Source organism: Schistocerca gregaria, chromosome X, assembly GCF_023897955.1.
Source record: "Schistocerca gregaria isolate iqSchGreg1 chromosome X, iqSchGreg1.2, whole genome shotgun sequence".
NCBI lineage: Eukaryota > Metazoa > Arthropoda > Insecta > Orthoptera > Acrididae > Schistocerca > Schistocerca gregaria.
The window spans coordinates 723,572,524-723,598,894 of NC_064931.1; the positions used below are offsets into that span (position 1 = coordinate 723,572,524).

At 41.3% G+C, this 26,371-nt stretch overlaps 2 protein-coding genes across 2 annotated transcripts in view; one reads left to right on the forward strand and one right to left on the reverse strand.

Annotated features, from left to right (window-relative positions):
- Positions 1-9,941: 9,941 nt before the first annotated feature.
- Positions 9,942-19,486, forward strand: LOC126298292 (uncharacterized). The gene is made up of 2 exons (XM_049989590.1): positions 9,942-10,245; positions 19,383-19,486. Exons 1-2 carry the CDS (start codon positions 9,942-9,944, stop codon positions 19,484-19,486), a joined length of 408 nt encoding a protein of 135 aa, XP_049845547.1.
- Positions 19,487-20,654: 1,168 nt separating this feature from the next.
- The window catches only part of LOC126297800 (P protein), a 92,086-nt gene continuing 86,369 nt past the window's right edge, over positions 20,655-26,371 (reverse strand). Inside the window, exons 19-20 of the mRNA XM_049989005.1 lie at positions 23,832-23,925; positions 20,655-21,414 (exon numbers count right to left, since the gene is read on the reverse strand). Of these exons, the coding sequence (XP_049844962.1) occupies positions 21,330-21,414; positions 23,832-23,925 (179 nt within the window). The 3' untranslated portion in view covers positions 20,655-21,329. The remainder of the gene's footprint in view (positions 21,415-23,831; positions 23,926-26,371) is intronic.

Sequence of the window (26,371 nt, forward strand, 5' to 3'; positions counted from 1 at the left end):
AAAGGATGGAAGTGCTTAGGATAGTAATTCTGTGGCTCCCTTCTGATGACTTTTTTTTGTATGAGCTTTGCCTTTTTCCAGTCATGGGAACAGTTCACTGTATCTGAAAAAACTATGTGTAAGAAGAACTAATTCATTCGCAAATTATATTTCTGGAATGTGATGGGCTTTCTTGCGCCCCAGAGCTTAGTAGTGTTTTGGCAATTTCCAGAGCTTTACAACATTACTAGCATTCATTACTGATACAGAGTTTACCATCATTTGGCAGTTGCATAGTGTCAAAATTCTGTAGTTTACTGTTACATTTGAAGATGTGATTCATTTTTCAATTTTTGGTTTGCTATTTCCTATTTTGCTCCCCGTGTCATCAATACATATTTGGACTTTAATTTTTGCTCCTCCGGGCGATATTACAAATATCTTACTGGGAGAGGTTTTGTACAATGAATTTATTATCATGGTAATTCATAGTTTTGTATTACAGCGAAATTTGCTAGATATGCAGATGTGGCACCAATTATTTTGGAAAACAACTTTGTTACAGTTGTGGCCACCAGGTGAAAATCTGGCGCTTTACACCTTATGACCGTATGATATCGATGCTGTCATTTGATAAGCCATTACATGAGTAAACAATGTTGCTATCGAGAAGAGAGTCTGTGTTCTGCTAGCGAAAATATTTTATGAAAATGGCAGCAACTGCATTGGTGCATTGACACAGCATCACGAAATGAAGGATCTGAGGAGAAGCCCAATGTCATTAAATGGTTTAAAGAAGTTGATAATGAAATTCGAAAACACAGGCGAGCGTCGTGTGGCACCTAGAAGAGGGAGGCGTCCTATCCTGATATAAGTTACCGACGAGTTGCTGCTGCTGTAACTGACCATGCATCACGTGCGCCGGGTAGTCTTAGCGCTCATGCTTTGTCACGAGGATTGACCATCCCATGGTCAATGGTACAGAAAGTTTTGCAGTTTATTTTACACTGTTACCCATACAAGATCCTGGTAGGGCAGCAACTGAAACGTCGTGATCCACGGCAATGATCTGAATTTGCTTTCTATCTTCTGGCATGTATCAAAGTTGACAACACGTGGCTGGACAATATTCTATGGAGTGACAAGGAAAACTACAGGGTGTAGAGAATACAGAGAACTGCCACATTTGGGGTACTGTTAACACATGCGTTGTGCATAAAGAGCCATTGCACTCACCGTATGTGACTGTGTGGTGTGGATTCACAAGCACCTTAATACTTGGTTCATTCTTCTATTAAGAGAATACACCCAGAGTGTCTGTAAGGGATTCATGACTTCTACACATTATCGAGACGACCTTGTACAGGATCTGATTTCTGCTTTGGAAGACTGCAGCTGTTTCCATGCAAGAACACCTAATGTCGCTCGCTCAGTGAAAGATCTGCTTAATGCAACCTCCCACAAACATGTTATCTCCAGAGATTTCCCAGACGCATGACCTGCAAGATTACCTGATCTGAATCTATATGACTTTTCACTCTGACGATGTCTAAACAAATGCTTTTACCAGGGGCATGTTAGGTCTCTACCTGATCTGTAGGACAATATATAGGAACACATTGCTCAGATTCTAGCAGAACTGCTGTGACCACTGTTGATCACATCGTTTTATGGATGCACATTTCGTTGATGTCTCCAGTGGACAAACTGTGTAAGCGGCCGTTAATAATAAAATCTACATTGTCTCACTTGTTCGACCTTTTCTGTCCATGTCCCATTCCTAATCCATCACATAAGGAAACGTTTCTGTACATGTTTCTTGCATTCGCAGAGCCAGATTTACATCTGGATGGCCGAAATCGGAACATTTTTTTTCCCGCGCAAATCGGTCCCGCATTAATGCATTAGAATATCCACCAAGTTTCGCTATCATACGATAATTACAGCCCACAATGGACCTCTGTGAGTAGCTGCACTTCAATTATAACCACCGGGTACATGTTTTTCTAGGGCTTGGTGCAATATCGGCTTGAGTTTGAATCATAGTTCAGTAACAGGTTTGATCTCTGGACATATGATCTGAGAAGTGAGGTGATGTCTTTCTTATCTAACTTACTGAAGACGTAGATTTTTCTTCTTGTTTTATAGTCCTTTATATCTTGGTAGACATTATTGCCATACCTATATATGAACAATGTTGCCAGCCTCTCTGGAAGTACCTTTAAAAACGTCAGGTATCTTTATCGCCAATGCATCTCATACATTTTTATCAAGGATGGGTTTCCTAATACTTTTTTCTCAGTAATCTTCAGAATTTTTTTTCTTAACAATTACGTGGTAGACATGTCTCATCTCCTTCTTTCGAAGTTTTAACTTGCCCAGTGTTTTGTGAGGTGGTTAAAATCCCCCCAACTATAAGAGGCAGTCATATTTAAACGAGACAGATCTAAAAAAACTAAGTGAACTGTTTATTATTTCAGAATTAAACGCCATAACCGTTCATACATTAATCCCACTCTGGGGTGAGATGGTCAATGCCTTCAAGGAAAAATGTTTCCGTCTGCCTACAGAACATGATTACACCCATATGTGCACCTCTTTGTCCAAAGCAAATCAGTAGCCATGAACGTCTTTCTTCATGGTTCCGAAAGTATAGGAATCCAATGGGGAAAGATCAGGACTGTATGGAATAGGGAAAGATCAGGACTGTATGGAGTATGTGTAAGGCTTCACAGTGACTTACTTTACTTTTTCATGGATGGGAGCCAAATCATAGTCTTTCAGCCCATTATTGGGTCCCGTACAGAGCTTCTTTCTTGCCCAACGACAAATCGTAGACGTTGCACCTGTAGGGACAGTTTGGATAGGTAGGAGACGTTCCCTGTCTTGCACAGCACCACAAGCGCACTTGTCATCATGCACATTACTGTAACTCCAGTTGATCATATTTGTTTTCACAGGGGTAACCTCTTTTCTTATGCAGTTCAGGGTCCTCCACGTTTTCCAGTTTATTGTGGAGTCACCAGGCACTACCTGTCCTGGTTGATAGTCAGGTGGTGGTTCTTCAATGGCTCTGTTTAAGATCCTTTTCCAGGATCTCAGTCATCCAGGCTTTCACTCAGTGACAGAGAGAGGATATCAGTCATAAACAGTTTGTCAAAAACTCTCTGTGAATTGGAGAGATGTTCTTCGGGAGTAGGGATGCACAAGACCAGCAGCTCCGTAAAGCTTTTGAAGGGGCATAGGTTTCACACACCCTGTTGTTCAACATGTTTTCTTTAAGGGTTTGTCAACTTTCTTTGCGTAGGTTAATCTGGTCCATACAGAGCAGACATATTCAGCTGCAGAGAAGCATAGTGCTTGTGTGACGGATTCAGGATAGTAGATGTTACTCCCTGTTCGCTATTTACGAGTTTTCGCAAAATGTTATTTTTGAAGGCCACCTTCTGACAGACCTTTTCACAGAGGTGTCTGTGTGTTGGAGAGCTACTCAACATCACACCCAGATAGGCTGGTTTTTCTGTGTGTTCCAGTGTGGTATTATTTCAGGAGACATTTAGCTTTAGCTAAGATGGTGAGTGCTTATTTGAGTCTCTAGAGGATTCTGTCTAAGGGAGATATTTTGATACTATTCTTACAAGACTCCAACTACTTTCTTTAGCTTCTGCTGTATGTCCTCAAAGGTCATCCGCTAAGCTGTGATTGCCTGGTCATCTGCAGACAGGAAAGCTTGGTATGATTAGGTGTTGATGGTTATTAGTGTACAAGTTAAAAACGATGGCGCGCGGAGAGAAAGAAGACATGAAACAGGGACTCTACGATCTTGACAAAGTGGCAAAATGTGTGTGAAAACGTATGGGACTTAACTGCTAAGGTCATCGGTCCCTAGACAAAGTGGTAACAACCATATCATTTGCAGAGCTTATTGTCGTACCTTCTTTCCACAAGTTCTGACAGGTGCAGAACTCAGCTGGTGTATGACTTCTCAGGTAGAAGGCCAGCTCGTTGAGGGATAAGTTTCAGATCTCTATAATCTGCTGCATGGCTCAGAATGACTCTCTCATTCAATTTGTACAGGTGGCAAAGAAGTGATACAGGTCGGTGGTTCTTTTGCGATTCTGATCCCTTCCCAGACTTCAACTGCACCACTACCCTTGCAAACACTTCATGGGGACCTTATTAATTTTGCGACAGTGCCTGAAGAGCTATAGGATCCACATTTTGGCAATTAGGCCAATATCTTTTATTTGCTTCGTGCACATATCATCCGACCCTATCGCTTGTCTGGTTTTCGTAGTATTGAGGTCCTGGTTGAGTTCTTTCATTGCGAAAGGCAAGGCTCTGAAAGAGCACGGATTTCCAATTGTAGGGCCCTGCTGATTTTTACTTTTTTGTGTTTTGTATTGGACTTTGCATTCTAGAGGAGCTGAAGGGCAACTTGATTGAGCATTACTTCAGCAAGCTGTCTGGAGCCTTTTGGGTTACCATTGAGCATTTTGAGAAGATTCCAGTATATTTTGCTCCTATGGGTCATGTTCATTCTCTGCAGCGTCTTAATCCATTTTCTCACGTTTCACTTATCACTTCCATCTGTGCCATACCACATTTTATAGTTTCTTCATTAAAAGGGTCATTCTCATATAGGTTCTCATACTTAGCCAGGAGTTTCTTAGATCTATGTGAGAAACGTGGGATAAACTGCTGTCTACCGCCTCATGGTGTTTGTTGTCTCTAGAGTCTTTGTAATACTTTTACACACTCCTGGTAAGTATCATATGCGGGGATGAGGTCCATAATGGCTTTATCAAGTTCTTTCTGGAATGATGTCCGTTTGGCCTTCTAAACGTTAAATCTTCTTCAGAACAGTACTGTATGGGTCTTCACTGTGGCATACATCTGTATCCCAATTCCTCTGTGCTGGGTTCTGGGAATAGGCTGATATAACACTTTAATGCAGCAGTTCTTAATGTTTGAACTGCTGACACAGTTGTTGGGGATGTAGCCACACTTCCATAGTTTACTTGTGAAGGAACAAGGAAGTTTTGGGTCATGAAGGACGCAGAGATCACTTGTGTCTGCCCACTCCTCCAGCAGGTGTCTGTTATTGGCAGCATGAATCCTGCAGTGCTGACCATAAATCTGTAAGAGTACGAAGGGTGGAGATCTCTTCTGAACAGCAAACTGCAAGGCATCCCAGATATGCTCAATAATGCTCATGTCTGGGGAGTTTGGTGGCCAGCGGAAGTGTTCAAATTCAGAACAGTGTTTCTGGAGCCACTGGCTAACAATTCTGGACGTGTGGGGTGTCACATTGTCCTGCTGGAACTGCCCAAGTTCGTCGGAATGCACAGTGGACACGAATGGATGCAGATGATCAGACAGGATGCTTATATACATCTCACCTCTCAGAGTCATATCTAGACAGAACATCCACTAGCTAAGCATTCCCCTGCTGACATGCAGGGTCCATGGATTCATGAGGTTATCTCCATACCCCTACACATCCATCCGCTTGATAGAATTTGAGACTAGATGAGACTCGTCCAACCAGGCAACACGTTTTGAGTCATCAACAGTCCGATCCTGGTGTTGACCGGCCCAGGCGAGGTGTAAAGCTTTGTGTCGTGCAGTCACCAAGGTTACACGAGTGAGCCTTCAACTCCAAAAGCCCATATTGATGATGTTTCATTAAATGGTTAGCAAGTTGACACTTGTTGATGGCCCAGCATTGAAATCTGCAGCAATTTGTGGAAGGGTTGCACTTCTGTCATTTTGAATGATACTCTTCAGTCGTTGTTGGTCCCATTCTTGTTGGATCTTTTTCCACCTGCAGCAATGTTGGAGATTTGATGTTATACCAGATCCCTGATTTTCATGGTACACTCGTGACATGGTTGTATTGGAAAATCCCCACTTCATCGCTACCTCGGAGATGCTGTGTCCCATCGCTCGTGCACCAACTGTTACACCACGTTCATACTCACTTAAATATTGATAACTTACCATTGTAGCAGCAGTAACCGATCTAACAACTGCGCCAGACACTTGTTGTCTTATATAGGCATTGCCGACTGCAGCATCGTATTCTGCCTGTTTACATATCTCTGTATTTGAATATACATGCCGATACCAGTTTCTTTGGCGCTTCAGTGTAGGTCCAGTTGACACTGTCGCAGTTGAAATATCGTAAAATGAATTCGATATTTTCATTGTTAAGAGTTTTGAGAGTGTGATAAAGCGAATTTTTCTCCTGATGGTTTGTACACTGATGTGACTGAAGTATCCACTTTTCCATTGTTAGTATTTCAATGCTATTATTGTGGTTTTATGTACAGAGGTAACAATTACGTCTGGTGTAGTGAATACGCTACTGTTGTTCAGGAGGATGGTCATCATTCCTACTTTTTGTACTAGAACCAGTCCAAAGTGTATGTTGTCTTGACAAAACTCCAACCTCGACCTCCGGATTCTGTGACTTTCTCCCAGATTTGTGGGGTTCTCGCAGCCTACTACCGATGCCCTCCAACTCAACAATCCTACTCTGGACCAGATCATTGATCACACGTTCAAGTACACAGTTTCTATGACGGCTGACAAGCGTTTGGAATCCTGGGCGGAAGTGGCGACCCTCCGCGACCCCGACGCCTCAGAGTCCATTGCATCGCTGGGGGAGGACGAAGACGTTGCCGCCATCCGTTCCAATGACCAGTGTCAACTGAAACAGTGTCAAAAGTTCAGCCGCCCTGTTCAGGAATTTGCCGCCTCTGATGGCTCCGCAGGTCCAGCGGAGCAGACAGTCAGTGCACGGAGACCCCCGTGCCCTCACCAGCACCGCCAGCCCCTCCTGCTGATGTCCTGCCTGGGATGCTTTAAGAACCATGCAGGGGAAGACACTCCTGACAGGTGGGCATACAGTGCAGTGTGTATCCATAACGGACATATCAGTTTGGTCTGCTTGTCTCGGCAGCCCCCTCCTCATCCAACCAATGACCAGGGAGGCCTATACCCATGGATGTCAACCAGGTTCAGTCTTCAGGATCTTCCAAGCTGATGACCGACATTCAGGTCAACAGTCCGCCACTGCAGATACAGGTGGATATCGGAGCAGCAGTCTCAATGGTTAGCTATTCCTCTTATGTGAACGTTGGGGCACCCCCTGGCACCCACACCTCAGCGCCTCCTTACTTATAATAAGCAAGTGATGGCACTCTTGGGTCAGTTCATGGCTTCCGTCATGTATAAATCGGTTCACCAGGAAGTTACCTTCAACAATGCGAACTTGGTGGATCTCTTTGGGTTGGATGCCTTCCGGGCCTTTGGCTTTGCCATCGACAACAGTGTTCATCTAGTGTCTTCCCAGGTTCTGTTTCCCGCAGGCAATGCCTTGTGCATGCAATTCCAGGACCTCTTCTCGCCAGGTGTTGGCTGTGCTCAAGATTTTCATGCGTCGCTCCAGATGAAACCGTCTGCCCACCCAAAGTACTTCCGAGCCTGGCAGGATCCCCACACCCTCCAGCAGCCTCTTCAACAAGAAATGGACCATCTCACCAGGGAGGGAGTCATCACTGCAGTCTGTTACAGTTCGTGGGTGAGACCCTTGGTCATCCTCAAAAGACCGGATGGGCGTCTTCGAGTTTGTGGCGACTTCAAGGCTACACTTAACCCTCAGCTACAGGCTGAAGACTATCCCATCCCACATAGCAAGGACCTGTTCTCCAAGCTCGCATTGAGACAATTTTTTTCGAAGGTCGATCTGCCAAGGCGTACCTCCAAATACCTTTAGATGAGCCTTCTACTCACTTGGCCATTGTCAACACACCGTTTGCGCTGTTCCGTTTGAACCACCCCATGTATGGCATCTCTAGTGCACCGGCCAACTTTCAGCATTATTTGGAACAGCCTAAAATGCAACCTTGCTGAATGCTCCTTTTTTCAACCTGCTATCTCCTACCTGGGCCACATCATTTCCTGCAATGGCATATCGCCTACCTCCTCCCACATGGCCACTATAATGGCCCTCCTCGTCTGCAAGACGTCCACCAATTGCTATCTTTCCTGGGTAAAACTGCTTTCTATCGAAATTTCATTCCCTCTGCCACATTGCGGCGCTCCTCCATCACCTATGCCGAAAGAATGTGCCTTTTCATTGGTTCCTGGCTTGTGAATCAGCTTTCGGAACCTTAAAGTGGTGGTTGCACTCTGCGGCATGTCCCATGCCATATAACCTATCTATTCCTCTCCTTGTGACTACGGACGCCTCAGACTATATTGTTGGGGCTGTCCTTTCGTACCGTTTACCGGATGGATTGGTATGCCCTGTGGCATACATATCTAAATCCATTACAGAGGCCCAATGCAAATATTCTCAAATTGAGAACGACGCCCTAGCCATTGTATTTGCATGTACCAAATTTCTCCCATACCTCTACGGTAGGTCTTTTCACTTAATCACTGACCATAAGCCCCTCGTGGCCTTATTTTACCCATCAGCTCAGTTACCCACGAAGACTTCCCACCCTCTACACCGATGGGCCCTATTTCTTTCTCATTTTAGGTACACCATCCATTTCCGGCCAACCTCCCAGCATGCCAACGTCAATGCCTCAGGCCGGGATTCAGCATTCGATTCGTCGGGCCTCCTAATTTTTCAGGGCAATGATGACATACAGGATGATGACATACAGTCACAGCTGAGAGGGTGGGCAAGGCGATGACCGCGATCCACTCCTCCAACTGGTGCGCCGCTATGTTCTCCACGGCTGGTCCATGCCCAGGCTCCTCCATGCTGAAAATTATGCCACTCCACGAGTCATCGTACCAACTTCCCCGTTGTCCGGGATTCTCCATGTCTTACATCAAGGTCACAGGAGTATTGTCCAGAAGAAAACTCTCGTACCTTGCCATGTCTTCTGCATAGGCATGGCAGCGGATGTGGAGCACACAGTTCGGGGCTGTCAGCAATGTACCCAAGCCCTTCCTGCACCGCTCCGGCCCTTCGAATCCTGGCTAGCTGCTTCCCTCCCAATGGAACGCATGCATGTGGATTTTGCGGGGACCCTTTCTCGGCGCTTACTGGTTACTCATCACTGATGCCTACTCCCACTTCCCTTTCATGGTTTGATGCTCCTCTATCACCACAGAGAATACCATCATGGCCCATCAAAGATACGTTCCATTGAAGGCCTTCCCATCACCTTGGTATCAGACAACGGCCTACAGTTTCGCAGTCAAGAGTTCGCCAAATTCTGTCACGATAATGGTATCCATTACATCTTTACCCCTTCTTTCCATCCCCAATCCAATGGAAAGGTGGAATGCCTTGTTCGCACTTTTAAAACTCAGATGAAGAAGTACATGGAGGACCATTCTCCGCAAGAAACTAACGTTATTTCTCAGAACCTGCAGGGCCATGTCGGTGGGTGACAAGAGTCCTGCCAAACTGCTCCATGGTCACCAGCCTCAGACCCTACTCCATCTCTTCCTGTCACATGGTGGACCTTGCGCCCTGCCAGGGGCTTCCCGATATTCATCAGGCTCCAAGGTGTGGACTTATGGTTTTGGGCCCCGGACCAACTTGCTTGCGGGGGTCATTATCCGGTCCCGTGGTTGACAACTGTTCGATATACGCCTGGACAACAGGGTAGTTTCGCGTAACAGCAACAAACTGTGTCCTCGGTTCCTCAAGCAGCCGCAGCCACAGCCCCAAATGCCAGCTCCCCCCCCCCCCCCCTCTCTCTCTCTCTCTCTCTCTCTCTCTCTCTCTCTCTCTCTCTCTCTCTCTCTCTCTCTCTCTCTCTCTCTCCCCCCTCTCTCTCTCCCCCCCCCCCCTCTCTCTCTCTCTCTCTCTCTCTCTCTCTCTCTCTCTCTCTCTCTCTCTCTCTCTCTCTGTGTGTGTGTGTGTGTGTGTGTGTGTGTGTGTGTGTGTGTGTGTGTGTGTGTGTGTGTGTGTGTGTTGATGCCTGATGCCCTCTCCTCAGTTGGTGGATGATCTTCCTGGAGATAGCTGGCAGACGCTGGCTGCTATCTCCGTGCCACTGCATACTCAGGACCCGGGACAGCTCCATGAGCTTCCCCTGAACACACTTTCCGGCCCCTCTTTGGCGCCGCCTTGGCTGGATGACGCGCACGTCCCCATGCTGCTTGCCCAGCCCAATATCGCCTCAATACTGCCACTGCTGCGGCTTTCCAGCCGCCTCACACGGAAGGTGGTGCCCTACTCTCTGGCAGCCGGGTTCCACCACCTCCTTCAGGTGGACGTAGCTGCAGGTCAGCCTATGGCACCAGGCTGTATTGGTACTCTCTCCCCCAGGTCACCCGTCTCGCACCAGCTTCTCCAAGAGATGAGGGGTGTTATACCAGAGCCAAGGTAGCCCCTGAGGGCCAGCAACCCATATTACACCACAGAGGGTGAGGTTGTCTATGCCTAAGGCATACCAAAAGCACCATGGTAAACACCGGCTATTCACGTGTGTGTGCATGTGAGAGAGAGAGAGAGAGAGAGAGAGAGAGAGAGAGAGAGAGAGAGAGAGAGAGAGAGAGAGAGAGAGAAGTGAACTTTTCGTTTGTTGTTCAGTCATCAACCTTGTGAACTTACAGCAAATAAGAGTTGTGTTTGTGAAAAATTGTGAGGCAGTCATAACACGGATTATATGTAAAAACAATTTGCTGTTGCAATACATAGATTAAGGAATTTACAGGTTGTGACACAGTCTAAAATCTGAGATTCATATTTTTTAGATAGATGGTCTTCCATCATACAAGTGTACTAAATCTAGAAACTCATCCATTGAGTACACAGGATTGTTTAGGAGCCATAATTTTAATTTCTTTTTCAGTTCTGTAATGGGCAATTTGGAGTTAGGGTGGAAGCAATTCAGTAGTTTTATACCTGCATAGTGAGGGCTTTTCTCAAAGTGTTGTTCTATGAGAGATGATGAAGGGTCTCTCTACTTCTAGTGTTGTGATCATTTATTTATTTAGTAAGTGTTTTGTTACTGTTTACTGCCATAATTTCATTTCATTTATTATCATGCTTTGCATCATTTATATGATATAGGGATTGCCCTAATACTGTCCAAAATATGCACAGCAGAATATTACAAATTTCTATCAAACACATAAAATTAAAATTACATAATATGTTTAAAATTAAAACATTGAATTAATGGGTTGTTCTTTTACATGCTGTTTTAACATGTACTGTATGTGATGAATTTATATATATTTAGTACCTTTTGGAAAACACATTACAGATAATATACAGTTAAAAGAGTATACCTGACAATGAGAACAACATGATATTGACAACAATTTTCAGTTAGTGATTTAAGGATTCAAAATATTCCACCATGTCATAAAACATTTATTTATGAGATACTTTTTAAATTCTGACTTAAATTTTACTTCATCTTCTGTTCCCCTGAGGCAGAGTGGCAGAGCCTTATAAAGCTTTATTCCATAGTGGCCCACATGTTTTTGAGTTTTGTTTTTCTTGTTCTTTCTACATGCAGAATCTTACAGATACAGATATTGTAGTCATGAAGATCTGAATTTATATGTAAACTATTCCAGCATGTTCTTTTATGCAGTATGCTTTTTAATATGTACAAAAATGGTACTGTAAGAATGTTTAGTTGCATGAACACTTGCTTGCAGTGTGTTTGTGGAGAGCTGTGTGTAATAGTTCTAATGGCCCTTTTCTGTAATTTAAAAACCTCTCAAGCGACGTTTAGTTGCACCCCAGAATGTTATTCCATAGGACATAATAGAATCGAAATAAGCCATGTACACTAATCTTGTACACTCTGCACTGCAAACTCTAGAGATTATTCTCAGTGCAAAACATGCTGAACTGAGTTTTTTGGATATGTATGCAACATGGTCTTTCCAGCTCAGGTGCAGATCGATGTAAATGCCCAAAAATTTCGAGACAAGACTTTCTCTACTTCATGGTCACTCAGTGATAAATGGTAACCACCCTTGTCATTTACTTTACTGTACTATACGTAATTTGTTTCATTTAAATTGAGTGTTAACTTATCGTAAAACCACTGTTGAACACTCTTCAGAACTTTTTCAGCTGTAGTGAATAAGGATTTGATGTTATCACATAATTATGCTTGTGTGATCTGCAAATAATTTTTTTATGGCCTGTTGGGCTTTCAATGTCATTTATATAGACTAGGAATAACAGAGGGCCAAGAACACTGCCCTGGGGGGACACCTACTGCCACTTTCTTAGCATCAGGTAACAAATTTTTTGATTATTCTGAGATTAGGCGAGTTCCACAACATGAGTTCTATCTTGGAGATAGGATTCAAATCATTTCCTCCCAATACCTCCAATGCCTATTCCCTCCAGTTTGTCAAGGAGAATTTGATGATCTACTGCATCGAAGGCCTTGGAAGGATCTAGGTTGATCCTACTACACATTTTTTATTGTCTTATTTTCTAACAATTTCTTCCATATAGGCCTACATAGGTGTTTCTGTGCTGTGACCTGTACGAAAACCAGGTTGACTACAATTTAGAAGATTGGAGGTGTCAAGGTAACTTATGAGTAATTTTCCATCGGTTTCCCCCCCCCCCCCCCCCCAAAAAAAAAAAAAAAAAAAAAAAAAAAAAAAAAAAAAAATATATATATATATATATATATATATATATATATATATATATATATATATAGTTGAAAGGAGGGATATAGGTCTATAGATTTATATCCTATGTGTATCCCCATTTTTTTAATAATGGGGAAACCTTATAAATTTTCAGCCTTTGGGGGAACACATCTTCATTGAATGATAAATTGGCAACATGTACCAGTGGTTCCAATATTTGAGAGGACTTGTCACTGGCACTTCGTCCAGTCCTGCAGCCATTTCGGGTTTCATACTGTTAATTACCTTGAATATTTCATATTTATTAATGGGACTTATGTTACGGAGTACTTTTGGTACTGTTTTTCTTCTTTGGTAAAGCTCTTGCTTAATTTATCAGGTACACTTAGGAAGTAGTAGTTAATGTAATTGGGCAAGACTTCCTTCTTTGTTTCAGTGTTACCACTAGATTTAAGTACAATATCCCTGTCTTTACAGCTTTTTCCTATTTCTTTTTTAACAATTTCCCATGTAGTCCTTGATTTATTGTCTGACTTCATGATTAGTCTATCGTTAATACTTTTGCTAAATTTATTACCCTACTATATACATTTTTGTAGTTACTAACACTTTCTTAAAATAGAGTTTTTAATGCCAGATGTGATCCAAGAACATCTGTATCTATAGCTACAGGAGTGGATTTTAACCAATCTTTTTGGAAAGCAGGTTTGAAACTTTGTTATGAAAAGTGGGGAGAAAGATATTGTATGCAGCATCTGTATCAGTTTGTGACAATACTTCTGCCCAAGATTGGTTAGTGTTATACCAAACTGATTGCAGTTTTTGGGAGAGAAAGTTATACAAATGATGTAATGTTTTGTATGTATTGGAACTGAGCACTTTAATAGTAAGTGCATTATGGTAAGATATTCCTAGGTCAGTATTGAAACCTTTTGTATCTGGCCTTTCTATATTTTAAAATACACTTCTGGAAATGGAAAAAAGAACACGTTGACACCGGTGTGTCAGACCCACCATACTTGCTCCGGACACTGCGAGAGGGCTGTACAAGCAATGATCACACTCACGACACAGCGGCCACACCAGGAACCTCCGCCGTCAGTGTCAGCCAGTTTGCTGTGGCATACGGAGCTCCGTCGCAGTCTTTAACACTGGTAGCATGCTGCGACAGCGTGGACGTGAACTGTATGTGCAGTTGACGGACTTTGAGCGAGGGCGTATAGTGGGCATGCGGGAGGCCGGGTGGACGTACCGCCGAATTGCTCAACACGTGGGGCGTGAGGTCTCCACAGTACATCGATATTGTCGCCAGTGGTCGGCGGAAGGTGCACGTGCCCGTCGACCTGGGACCGGACCGCAGCGACACACGGATGCACGCCAAGACCGTAGGATCCTATGCAGTGCCGTAGGGGACCGCACCGCCACTTCCCAGCAAATTAGGGACACTGTTGCTCCTGGGGTATCGGCGAGGACCATTCGCAACCATCTCCATGAAGCTGGGCTACGGTCCCGCACACCGTTAGGCCACCTTATGCTCACGCCCCAACATCGTGCAGCCCGCCTCCAGTGGTGTCGCGACAGGCGTGAATGGAGGGACGAATGGAGACGTGTCGTCTTCAGCGATGAGAGTCGTTTCTGCCTTGGTGCCAATGATGGTCATATGCGTGTTTGGTGTCGTGCAGGTGAGCGCCACAATCAGGACTGCATACGACCGAGGCACACAGGGCCAACACCCGGCATCATGGTGAGGGGGCGATCTCCTACACTGGCCGTACACCTCTGGTGATCGTCGAGGGGACACTGAATAGTGCACGGTACATCCAAACCGTCATCGAACCCATCGTTCTACCATTCCTAGACCGGCAAGGGAACTTGCTGTTCCAACAGGACAATGCACGTCCGCATGTATCCCGTGCCACCCAACATGCTCTAGAAGGTGTAAGTCAACTACCCTGGCCAGCAAGATCTCCGGATCTGTCCCCCATTGAGCATGTTTGGGACTGGATGAAGCGTCGTCTCATGCGGTCTGCACGTCCAGCACGAACACTGGTCCAACTGAGGCGCCAGGTGGAAATGGCATGGCAAGCCATTCCACAGGACTACATCCAGCATCTCTATGATCGTCTCCATGGGAGGATAGCAGCCTGCATTGCTGCGAAAGGTGGATATACACTGTACTAGTGCCGACATTGTGCATGCTCTGTTGCCTGTGTCTATGTGCCTGTGGTTCTGTCAGTGTGATCATGTGATGTATCTGACCCCAGGAATTTGTCAAAGTTTGCTCTTCTGGGACAATGAATTCACGGTGTTCTTATTTCAATTTCCAGGAGTGTATATTATCTATAAGACTTTTTGAAGTGTGTTACACTTGTAGGGCTGTTTATATTAGAATATAGGCTGCAACTTTGTAGAATAATCATCTTTAGTACATACAGGTTATGAGCAGTTACTAGTTTGTATTCTTTAAACAAATTTCTACAGGACTCACTGACAACTTCTTTCCCATAATTGTGACTTCTTTTGTAGAATAAGTACACTTTCCATATTATCTTTACTGCTGGATCCACATACTTCTACTCCATAGCTCAGACGGGACTCAAATGGTGTGAAATATATTTACCTTGGAGTGTTAATCTTACAAAAATGTGTTAGTTTTCATAGGTCATATATGGTAGCAGACAGCATTTTGCAAATTTTTTACATGATGAGACCAGTTAAACTTTGCATCAAGTGTAAGGCAAAGAAATTTGGTCTAGTTTTCTTTTTTAATGTATTTGTCACCCATTAAAATTTGTTTTTCATTAGTTTGCCTCCCCAGATCAAATTCAATATAGATGATTTGTTTAGATTGTTTTCATTAAAATACTGCAGAATTATGTCTGCTGCAGTATTAGATTCCACTTCAAGCGCCAAATAGCTTGGATTGTGACATGTGGTATCATCCGCATTTAAGATAGCTGTTGCTGGGTTAGTTATAGAGTGAACATCATTAACATAAATGATTAAAAGAAGGGTCCTAATATTGACCCCTGTGGATTCCAAAATTAATGTCAGTGTCTATTAGCACTGCAGAGGGAGCATACAAATCATATTAACTGCTTCCTATTTGTCAAGCACGATCTAATCAGATTATGGGCTGCACTTCTAATGCTATAGTTTCATAGTTTGGAAATATGGTCATATCAATACAGTCAAATGCTTTTTTTTAAGTCAAGAAAGATGCCAGATTCACATTCTTTACTATCTATTGCCTTAGTGACACCTTTAACTTGGATGCTGCTGTAATGGTGGATGACCCCATTCACAAACCCATACCATCCCTCAAATTATTTTGCTTACCAGGAAGTTGCAGGTTCTTATGCATATTAGCTTCTCAAAGATTTTATATATTATTGAAAGAACAGGTATGGGTCAATAGTCTATTATATTTCTGTTTCCTTTTTCAAAAATAGGCACAACTATCAATTTACAACTCATCTGGAAATAGACCATCTTCCATATGGTAGTTGATAGTTGCTGATAATGGTGATGCAATTTTATAAATACATTTCTTGAGAGTGTCTAGAGTTACGCCATCATATCCCGATGCACGAGAATCCTTCAAGCCACTCTTTCTTCTTCACTTATCAGACACTTCCTGACACTGGTGTTCCTCTGAATTCGTATTTCATTTTTCAAGCCGATGGCTTCCGTTGGTTGTAGCATAAAAAAAGTAATTGTTAAATTGACATTTTGATCAGTTTCTATTGTGGCATTTGTCAGCAAGTGATTTGCAGTTTTATGTTTTCCAGATTTACCTTTTTCTCTATGTACTAGTGACCATGTTTCGAAAATATTGGGTAGTATTAAAATTTGAGAGAGAATTTTCATGAATGTTGAATGTCACCTCTACATTGCAATAAAGTAAGATAATTCCACTAGCAGTTTTAGTGCTTCATTAATGGTGTTTATATACTTAGCACTTAATAACCTAACCTTTATCAATGATTTCCATCATGACCTTTATGGTGTAATAGGTCATCAACATTAAACAATCTTAACTAAATCAACTTCATAAGAAATGCACAGAAAAGTTAAGGCAGGACTAAAGCCTCTTAAGACTCATTTGTAAATAAGATATTTTGAAGTTTTAAAATTGAATAGGTATGGTCCCACTACTGCCCATTTTGGTATGCAGTACAATTTGTGGGGAGGTAAGTCTGTACGACATGGTCAGCAGGATTTGTGTGTCCATTTACCACTTTTTCATTACACATATTTGTACTTTTTCCAACATATCTTAGTGTTTTTTCCTGTGTCAAAAATTTGCCCCCCTCCATTCCCAGAACCCTATTACAGTCCACCGAATGCCCAATGCTCCGAATAAAATCCTTTCAGCTGTTCTGCGTCACTTCTTCCCATTGATCAATAAATTCTCTCTAAAAACACCATTCTACTGTTCATGTAGTCTCACTGGCTGTCTTCCAAATCCTTCACCAAGTCACTACACACTAATAAAGATGTGTCTACATACATAATCACCATTTCATTTACTGCTGTGTGCATATTTATATGTAAGAAATATGCAGGAGTCCTAGTAATGAACCTTGAGCAACACCATATTTTACCTGCAGAGAATCAGACATTTCTCTATTTCTGGTTTTAGATTTTGTTTTAACATTTGTCTTTTCAACAAATACTTATAATGGCTGTAGGTTTTACTCTTGCCACAACAGTCCATTGTCTAACCATTTTTGTTACAATCAAAAGCTTTTGAAATGTTTAATCACACGCCATATACTTTAACCTGTAGAGGCCTGAGGCCAGTGTTTTGGAGTAAACTGGACAAAAACTAATGTGTTGGTTGACACCACTGATTTTGAAATATTCATGAATATATATTTTATATTTACACATTGTTGAAGGTCGTGTGTCTCATACAATACGTTGGCTTGCTAACAAGACAATCTGCCACAGTGAAAAAATAAATGTTACATTTCACTTCATGATAGAAAATTCACAAAGTTATGATTGTCTTGTCACATGTTTTTTAAATAAAAGTTGTTAGAAATGTAATTACATAAACTTTACACATTTTTAAAAATTTTACATGATATTCTTGTTAAGTATGAAACTTTTTGAAAAATTTCTTTCTGGTGTAAAGCACAAAAACACCATACATTCAAAACATCTCGTTCGTTAGCTTCTAACAACCCATTCCTCTGCATCTTTGTTCTTTTTGGTATCCATTTCTGGCATGTGCAAAGCACATTTTTATCTTTTGGCCATTGGTGGTACTGGCTGAACTAATCTCTTCGTTATCCTCTTCCCTTTCTTCACTTTCCTCTTCATCACATTCCTTTTCACATCTGTCTGGGTTGTTTGCCTTTCTTTCAGTGGTGCTTAACAGATTTTCAGCAGTATCCATCTTTAAGGATTCTCTCTTCCAGTGCAGTGTTCGTGTATTGAATAAATGATGCAGCAGTAACAGGAAACCAAAAAACTGTGCAGTACCTTTGTTGTCCACTTCCTCATTTTGTCTTTCATGGCATATTTGCTAATGGCCCTGTCCATAAGATCCACACTGCCCATGTGAGTTTTACATATTTACAGCGAAAGGGCAAGGAATCTTTATACTGACCTTGGTGCTTGCTCCACCTTCGACAAGTTTCCACAGAATTTACCTCAGAGTATGTAGAAGCCAAATGAATGGCAAAATGATCATGGCCATTTTATGATTGGAATTGCATCACCATCTCACCATCTGGTTGAAACTTCCTCTTCCCTCACATTTGAGAAGTCCATCTTTTTTCAAGCCAATGCTTTTTGTAACCTTGAGGTGGTCATTGTTCAACACACTCAAATAGCTCTGTGATTGAGGAGAGAACTTTGAAGAGGCAAATTAGTGAAATATTGATCCATGGAAATCATTGTTCCCACTGGCAATATATCAGACAACTTTAATACCACTTTCCCACCAATATGTAATTTTTCAGGCATAGGTGTCATCTGAATTAGTTGGTCTGTCCAGCCTCATACATAAAAATCTAAAGGTAGTCTTAGTCCACTTGCTAAAGCCATTACAAAGTTTTTTCAGGCCCACAGGTTAAGACTTTCCTCTAACGTATTGTTTCATGTGGACCATTTGTCTATCAGTTCTTTGGACAAGAATGTTAAACATGTTTTTCTAATCACTGACAACACTGGTGAAACTTTCTAATATCTGTCTTTTTCATTGTCACTGAGAGTATGGTCAAACAACCTTGAGATATGCTGAAAGGCTGTAGAAACTATGCTGATGTTTACAGCAACCACTGAATATTTAGTACATTGTTTCTGACATAGCCTAAGCTTAGGAGAACCAAAAACTTAAATCACAATACCTACAGCCCAGTATTTCTTGATCTCATCTAGGGGGTGGTGGTGGTGGTGGTGGTGGTGAGAGATCTTCCTTCTTGTGAAACATGCTTTTATTTTGGCTTTTTCTGCCATATTACTGAAGAAATCATTTAAATACCTATTAAATATTCAAACAGTTTCCTAACTCCTGTACTGACATTCTGCATCAGAACTATGATGTTGACATCAGTTGACATACAGGGCGAAAATTAAAATAGAACAATATTTCTTAAAAATTGATTTTTTTAGGAATTAACATTCATGCTTATTTGAACTACTAAAATATGTACTCTTCTGTTGTACCAGCATTGTGTTTGATCTCTAGGTGGTGGAGTTTAATAAGCTTATAAGCTTATGTTGGCAGTACTGTACTATCACTAGCTGAAAATACTTTTTCATGATGTCAGTTGCAATCTGTGAAGACCACCACCACCACCACCACCACCACCACCACCACCACCACCACCCTCATCCAGAAGCTAAGCTATTTCTGAATCAAATGTACCTGTAAATAATATTTGAATTTTTAAATCACGTTTGCGAAGTTTTCTTCGTACAGAAAGCATTAGAAACGCCTATACCATTATTAAAGTTCTGAAATGCACCTTAAAATAATAATGTTGAAACAATGAACTAACAATATAAAATTTAGCCACCTGCCATTAGCTCACATCCATATGAAGTGTAGTCAGAGACCCAATGTATCAAATATGATACATCTAAATTAATTTTTCAGAAGTAAACTCATCTTTTATGTCACTGATATAATTAGTCAGGGAACTGCTAAAAATATTTTTTACTTCTTCAGAAGTATATAAATGATGAATTACTACTAACCTTCCTTTCTTGGAGCCATGTTTACACACTTTTTACTGACTGTTCTTGATACCTAGTGGTCATTCTGAGAACTAGGAATAGGCTGTGTGCTGTGTGCTTGTTCTGCAGAGTAATAGTATACAGTGTTTTCACAAAAAAGGCACACATTGTGTGTGAACACCATTTGAACAGATGTATTTTATTTGATACAAAGGGGTCACTAGCAGTTAATGATGTAGGGACTCAATGAGCATTATGAAATTTGTCAGTGCAGTCTTCCTTTTCTGAACCCTTGTTACCCTTCACTGTAATCATTTTGTTTCTTTAATACACTTTTAATGGTGTTTTCACTGTTTCTGTTTTAGACAATTTTTATTCTTATGGGTCTATAATTTTCTGGAGCACCTACTTTAACAGAACTTCTGGCCTAACCGTATTTCCAAGTTCAGTCTGCCTCAATTCAGCTCAATTCAGTTCAGTCTGTGAAAATGGTCTGCACCAACAGAATGCACAATCTGAATTTTGTAGGTACATTTGATGGACAGTATCAATGTGCTGAATGTTTGTTTATATCTTTGATATATTTTTTTAATGGGGTAGAAGACATTACCAGAATGGGTGTGTGGTAACACATGAATTAAAAATTCTTAAAGTCATTCACTTTTCATTTCGAAACTGCCTAACTCCTTGCAATGTCCTGTTTTACCTACAAACCAGTGTAGTAAAATAGCCATGGTTCAACCACTTCCTTTTAAGTTACAGGTAACTCATACCATCAATACATGTGGCTCATGCACAAAAATTTCATTAAGTTTCAAAAACATTGCCAAAGTATGCTTAAACTTAAGGGCTGTGACAAAAAATATTTTGCACAATTTATTTAATTCATTACAGCACATTTTCATTCATTTATTGGGAAACATGAATGCAAATGATTCACCTATTTGGAATGAGCTTGTGAATAAAATACATGTTCACAAGACATTGCCATTACAAATTAGACTTCCTGTTTAAAGATTGTTTTATATTTGGAGCTTGCACAGCATTTTCAATATTAATTCTGTTTAATTTATTAGGATAAAACAAATTCAAAAAAGGTTGTTTATGAAGTTGTCTCTAAAGCTGAGAAGGGAATTGTCTTTTGAAGTAATTTCTAGTTTTACAGTAAATTATAGGAACTACTGTTAATTTTTTTTAATATTGTGCTTGGTAAAAATCATCAACCAGAATCAGGAACAATTCTAGAAGAGTTAAATGTAAAGTTAAAATCAGTATTTTATATACAGCAAACTTTAAAAAGCTTACAGCATTCATTTTCCACATATACAAAATATCATTTTAATAATAAATAAGATTTCACATTGAAATTTTTCATTCATGGAATACATTAATTTTACACTGGTGGCAATCGAACAGTACTTCCCATCACAGAGCATCACTTACAACTCAGAATACTTCTTAGTTTCAGAAACCTTAAAATGCAATTTCCCTGCATTTCTCTGGTCAACAAAGGAATGGTATCCTTAAAGTTTTAATATTTAATGCCATTCTAAAGCAACATGGCATATTATAAGGTACACATTGGATATTATTACAGTGACAATTGTGACTGGCATCCCAATCCTGTGGAAAAAAAGTATTTTGTTATTCATCATTTTTCATATTTTTCAAGCTAATGCTAAACTTTGCTGTTTCAGCATACAATACTTAACAAATAACCTACAATATCAGTGGAAGGTAAAAAGTCAACATCAGTCATGACAACTTCATACTTAGGCAATAGGGAACAATATCAATAGGGAATGCATAGCTATCGTAAACCAAAGGCATAAATATCAAGTGCTGCAGGGATCTGTAATGGGGCCATTGCTATTTAATATATTTGTTGATTACATAGGTGTTGAAGGGAAGGAGAAAATTTTTTAAGCAGGTGGCATGATGTTACTAAACTGTGACCAAAATGTGGCACAGCTGGAGAGAAGAGCATACATATCTGCTAACACTGCAGCTCATTGGCTCCTGGAAAATAGACTTCTTATAACCTAAGGAACACTATGTATGTAGTGTTCAGAAATGAAGACTAGGCTGTGCTTCCTGAAGGACTGCGCAGCAATATACACGACACTAAGTTTTCAAAGAATCTTCGAGACTGTCTGGTGGAAAAGGAATTTTGCAGTGTTGATGGGTACTTATCACATTAAATTTATATGTATTGTTAGTGTTAGTGTTAATGATGTTGGAATGCAAGAAAAATGGTCAGGAAGTATGCGATAATGAAAGTTTTCTGTTTTTGACATGCCCTGTATTGCATGTACATTCACTGTATAGCATCAAATAAAATCCAATTTATCTTTACCATTCACATTCCATACTAAAATTTGTCTATCCAAAACACTTTTTTAGTCAGTTATCGAAATCTGTACAATGAGGTAATCAAGGTAACAATAGATAAGCTATCACATAATTTTTCCTCTATAAGCCTTTTTACAAATACCATACTTAATAATGTAGTGCCCTCTCAACCCATAAACATAAAAATTTCTGTAGCAAGTGTTTCAGTGTTAAGTGTCAGATGGTAATTGCAGACAATTTTGTGCACTAGATCTGTTGTGAAATGCCTATTAGTCAAGTTTTAATTTCTATTAAAAGGATATTTTTAAGACAGTGATAAAGGCACAGTGGTAAAGGCACCCTTCAAGGAGTGTGATATCAAACCTACTTTGAGAGTTTACTGTATTTCATCACAGCACTAACCAGGTGAATAATTTATCTTTGCAAATTAAGAAGCACTTTAATTTTAGCCATTTCATGACTGAACTGTGTCTAGTGGAAATTATCACAACATACACGTTCCAGTATTTTATAAGTAAAATATTTTCTCACAGAAAATTAGAGTACAATTTTAAGTAAACAATGGGAGGAAACAGGTTATTTTGAGCATTAAAATTTAAGAATATTAAGAGTATTTTCATTCAGTCATCTCATCTTCAACCAAATGCAGCGTTTTCCACTAGACACATTTCACTTTGAGTTAGAGCATCAGTGGTCTTTATTTACACTTTAATTTGCTTTAAGATAAAAGACTTAACAATATGCCAGTTTTGTTTTATGGTGACTCCCTGATTACTGATCCATAGGGTAAGGTAGGTTAGGAAGTGGAGTTCAGTGTGAATTTGTGAGTGGCTTGTGATAATTATTAGCTTAGCAAAGTTGCCCAGATGTAATGATTCATAGATTGAGAATTAGATTAGATATGTTGCACTACATCCTAGTTTCAGAAAGACACCATTTGACAATTTTTCCCCCTCACAGTTTATGGCCCATACCTAATTTTCACGATTAAGACTTTTTTACACTGAATTTTGTGATTTTATTCAAACCAGTATTTGACAATTACTTCAAATCATAAATGCAAAACAGTTTTGCCAACTACTTTATTTGAAGTTACAACTATATGCTGATTGTCACACTAACAGAAATCCCAGGACCACCACCTTTAAGTGCCTATTAAGAAGGGCCAAAGTGATATCAATTTTTCTTTACAGTTTATACATTGTGGCCTACTACAGTTGAACACTTCCATTAAAAGGGATTCAATTCCTTAACCACTGGGCCAACACAGTTAAGCATCCAGACAACTTGCGCTGAACCCTAAATGATCAGTCTCTAGGCAATATCTATCAAGCCACTCTTTACACTAAACAAAGCACAAGAGACTTCCATCAAAACCCTTTTTACAGGTGGTGTGTTTCATATAAAATGATTCTTAGTATATGCAAGTCCTTTAACAACCTGACCATATTGTTCCCCAATTTATCAGCTATATCTGGTTCCACCAGTTTGCACACATTCCTGCACATCTGGCTATCTGGTGATGTTTCCCTTCAAACACACTTTGCTTTGGTCTTTTGAGAATACTTTCACAGGATTCACTAGAATGCTACCAGCAGTTACTGACTTAACAAAATTTTAGTCTTTTTAAAGACATAACTTCGAGTAACTGGTTTTAAATGAATCTATAAAATAAAAATTTTCCTTACTTGAAAAACTGCATAAATGTGAACCTGTAGCCATGTTGCTCAGCAACTCCAGCACAGACAACATTTGATGATGAACCAATTAATGTACCATTGCCTATGATAAGAAAATAAAATTGATTTATTAATGACAATTGTGTACCCTTTGCAATCTTAGAGTAATTTTATGACTTGTTATGAAACATCCACATAATCACCTTTGTAAGTAATTTTAATTAATGTTAGACAAGTCTATTAAAGCACTAATGTCTGCACTGTTCCCAACAATAGATTGCTTGTTAATATTACTTTTCCTTTATTACCATACTTTTATGTATTGTCAGCACTTTTGATAACCGTTTCATGGCTGATGTGTAACCTTTTATTCCTTCAAGATTTGGTGGCATAATGTCCCTAGTGAAGTGGCATGTGGCAGGTTGGGGCAGTGGGGGAGGAGGGAGAGAAGGATTACTGTTGCTAGACATGCAGTATATCCCACGGCCAGTACCATTTCCTTCTTTCTCCCTCGCCATAACCACAGTTAGCTATTAACTTGCTCAAAACAAGCAAACACTGTAATGGGCAGTTTCTTGCAAAGTGGGTTGTGTGGTATTTCTTTTTCCAAACTGAAAACCTTGGCAACAAGTTCACTGTAATCTAAGCTTGGTGAATGGTCACAAGGTTACTAGTGTGTGGTCCAAGCTCTGCACAGGGATTTTGTATAATACCAAATTTATTCGTAACGAAATGGTTAGTGATTCCTGTCAGTGATTTGTAAATACACTCCTGGAAATTGAAATAAGAACACCGTGAATTCATTGTGCCAGGAAGGGGAAACTGACATTCCTGGGGTCAGATACATCACATGATCACACTGACAGAACCACAGGCACATAGACACAGGCAACAGAGCATGCACAATGTCGGCACTAGTACAGTGTATATCCACCTTTCACAGCAATGCAGGCTGCTATTCTCCCATGGAGACGATCGTAGAGATGCTGGATGTAGTCCTGTGGAATGGCTTGCCATGCCATTTCCACCCGGCGCCTCAGTTGGACCAGCGTTCGTGCTGGACGTGCAGACCACGTGAGACGACGCTTCATCCAGTCCCAAACATGCTCAATGGGGGACAGATCCGGAGATCTTGCTGGCCAGGGTAGTTGACTTACACCTTCTAGAGCACGTTGGGTGGCATGGGATACATGCGGACGTGCATTGTCCTGTTGGAACAGCAAGTTCCCTTGCTGGTCTAGGAATGGTAGAACGAGGGGTTTGATGACGGTTTGGATGTACTGTGCACTATTCAGTGTCCCCTCGACGATCACCAGAGGTGTACGGCCAGTGTAGGAGATAGAGGCACACAGGGCCAACACCCGGCATCATGGTGTGGGGAGCGGTCGTATGCAGTCCTGACTGTGGCGCTCACCTGCACGGCGCCAAACATGCATACGACCATCATTGGCACCAAGGCAGAAGCGACTCATCGCTGAAGACGACACGTCTCCATTCGTCCCTCCATTCATGCCTGTCGCGACACCACTGGAGGCGGGCTGCACGATGTTGGGGCGTGAGCGGAAGACTGCGTAACGGTGTGCGGGACTGTAGCCCAGCTTCATGGAGACGGTTGCGAATGGTCCTCACCGATACCCCAGGAGCAACAGTGTCCCTAATTTGCTGGGAAGTGGCAGTGCGGTCCCCTACGGCACTGCGTAGGATCCTACGGTCTTGGCGTGCATCCGTGCATCGCTGCAGTCCGGTCCCTGGTCGATGGGCACATGCACCTTCTGCCGACCACTGGCGACAACATCGATGTACTGTTGAGACCTCACGCCCCACGTGTTGAGCAATTCGGCGGTACGTCCACCCGGCCTCCTGCATGCCCACTATACACCCTCGCTCAAAGTCCATCAACTGCACATACGCTTCACGTCCACGCTGTTGCGGCATGCTACCAGTGTTAAAGACTGCGATGGAGCTCCGTATGCCACGGTAAACTGGCCGACACTGACGGTGGCAGTGCACAAATGCTGTGCAGCTAGCGCCATTCGACGGCCAACACCGCGGTTCTTGGTGTGTCCGTTGTGCCGTGCCTGTGATCATTGCTTGTACAGCCCTCTCGCAGTGTCCGGAGCAAGTATGGTGGGTCTGACACACCGGTGTCAATGTGTTGTTTTTTCCATTTCCAGGAGGAGTATCTACAATGAGGGCATTCTACTATTAGCTCAAAATGACATCCTGGAAAATATCAGGTCCTTTCATTACAGGACTGTTACAGAAACAGTCAAATTTGTAGAAATGTACACAATGTTATGAGACAACAGGACTTGGCAGATGACTGCACTTTAACATTTACATTATAAGGAATAAGCTGATAAAATTGTGAAATGGAATGAAAAACTTCAACACTGCCTTAACAGTGGGTGCACAGCCAATAAGATAGGGACAACAGTGCATCTTCATCTTTGATGATAATGTGTTGTATTGGTTCTCCAAGTTTGGTGGTATAGCTCATGTTTATGCTCACTGTAACTCCTCTGCACATTACATATAGTTAATTAATT

Bases quoted from the DNA above. Each gene is read 5' to 3' on its own strand.
- LOC126298292 (XM_049989590.1), top strand. From the start codon at position 9,942: ATGCCCTCTCCTCAGTTGGTGGATGATCTTCCTGGAGATAGCTGGCAG. The intron at 10,246-19,382 runs GTCAGCCTATGG...TCATGATGTCAG, and splicing joins TCAGGTGGACGTAGCTGCAG to TTGCAATCTGTGAAGACCAC.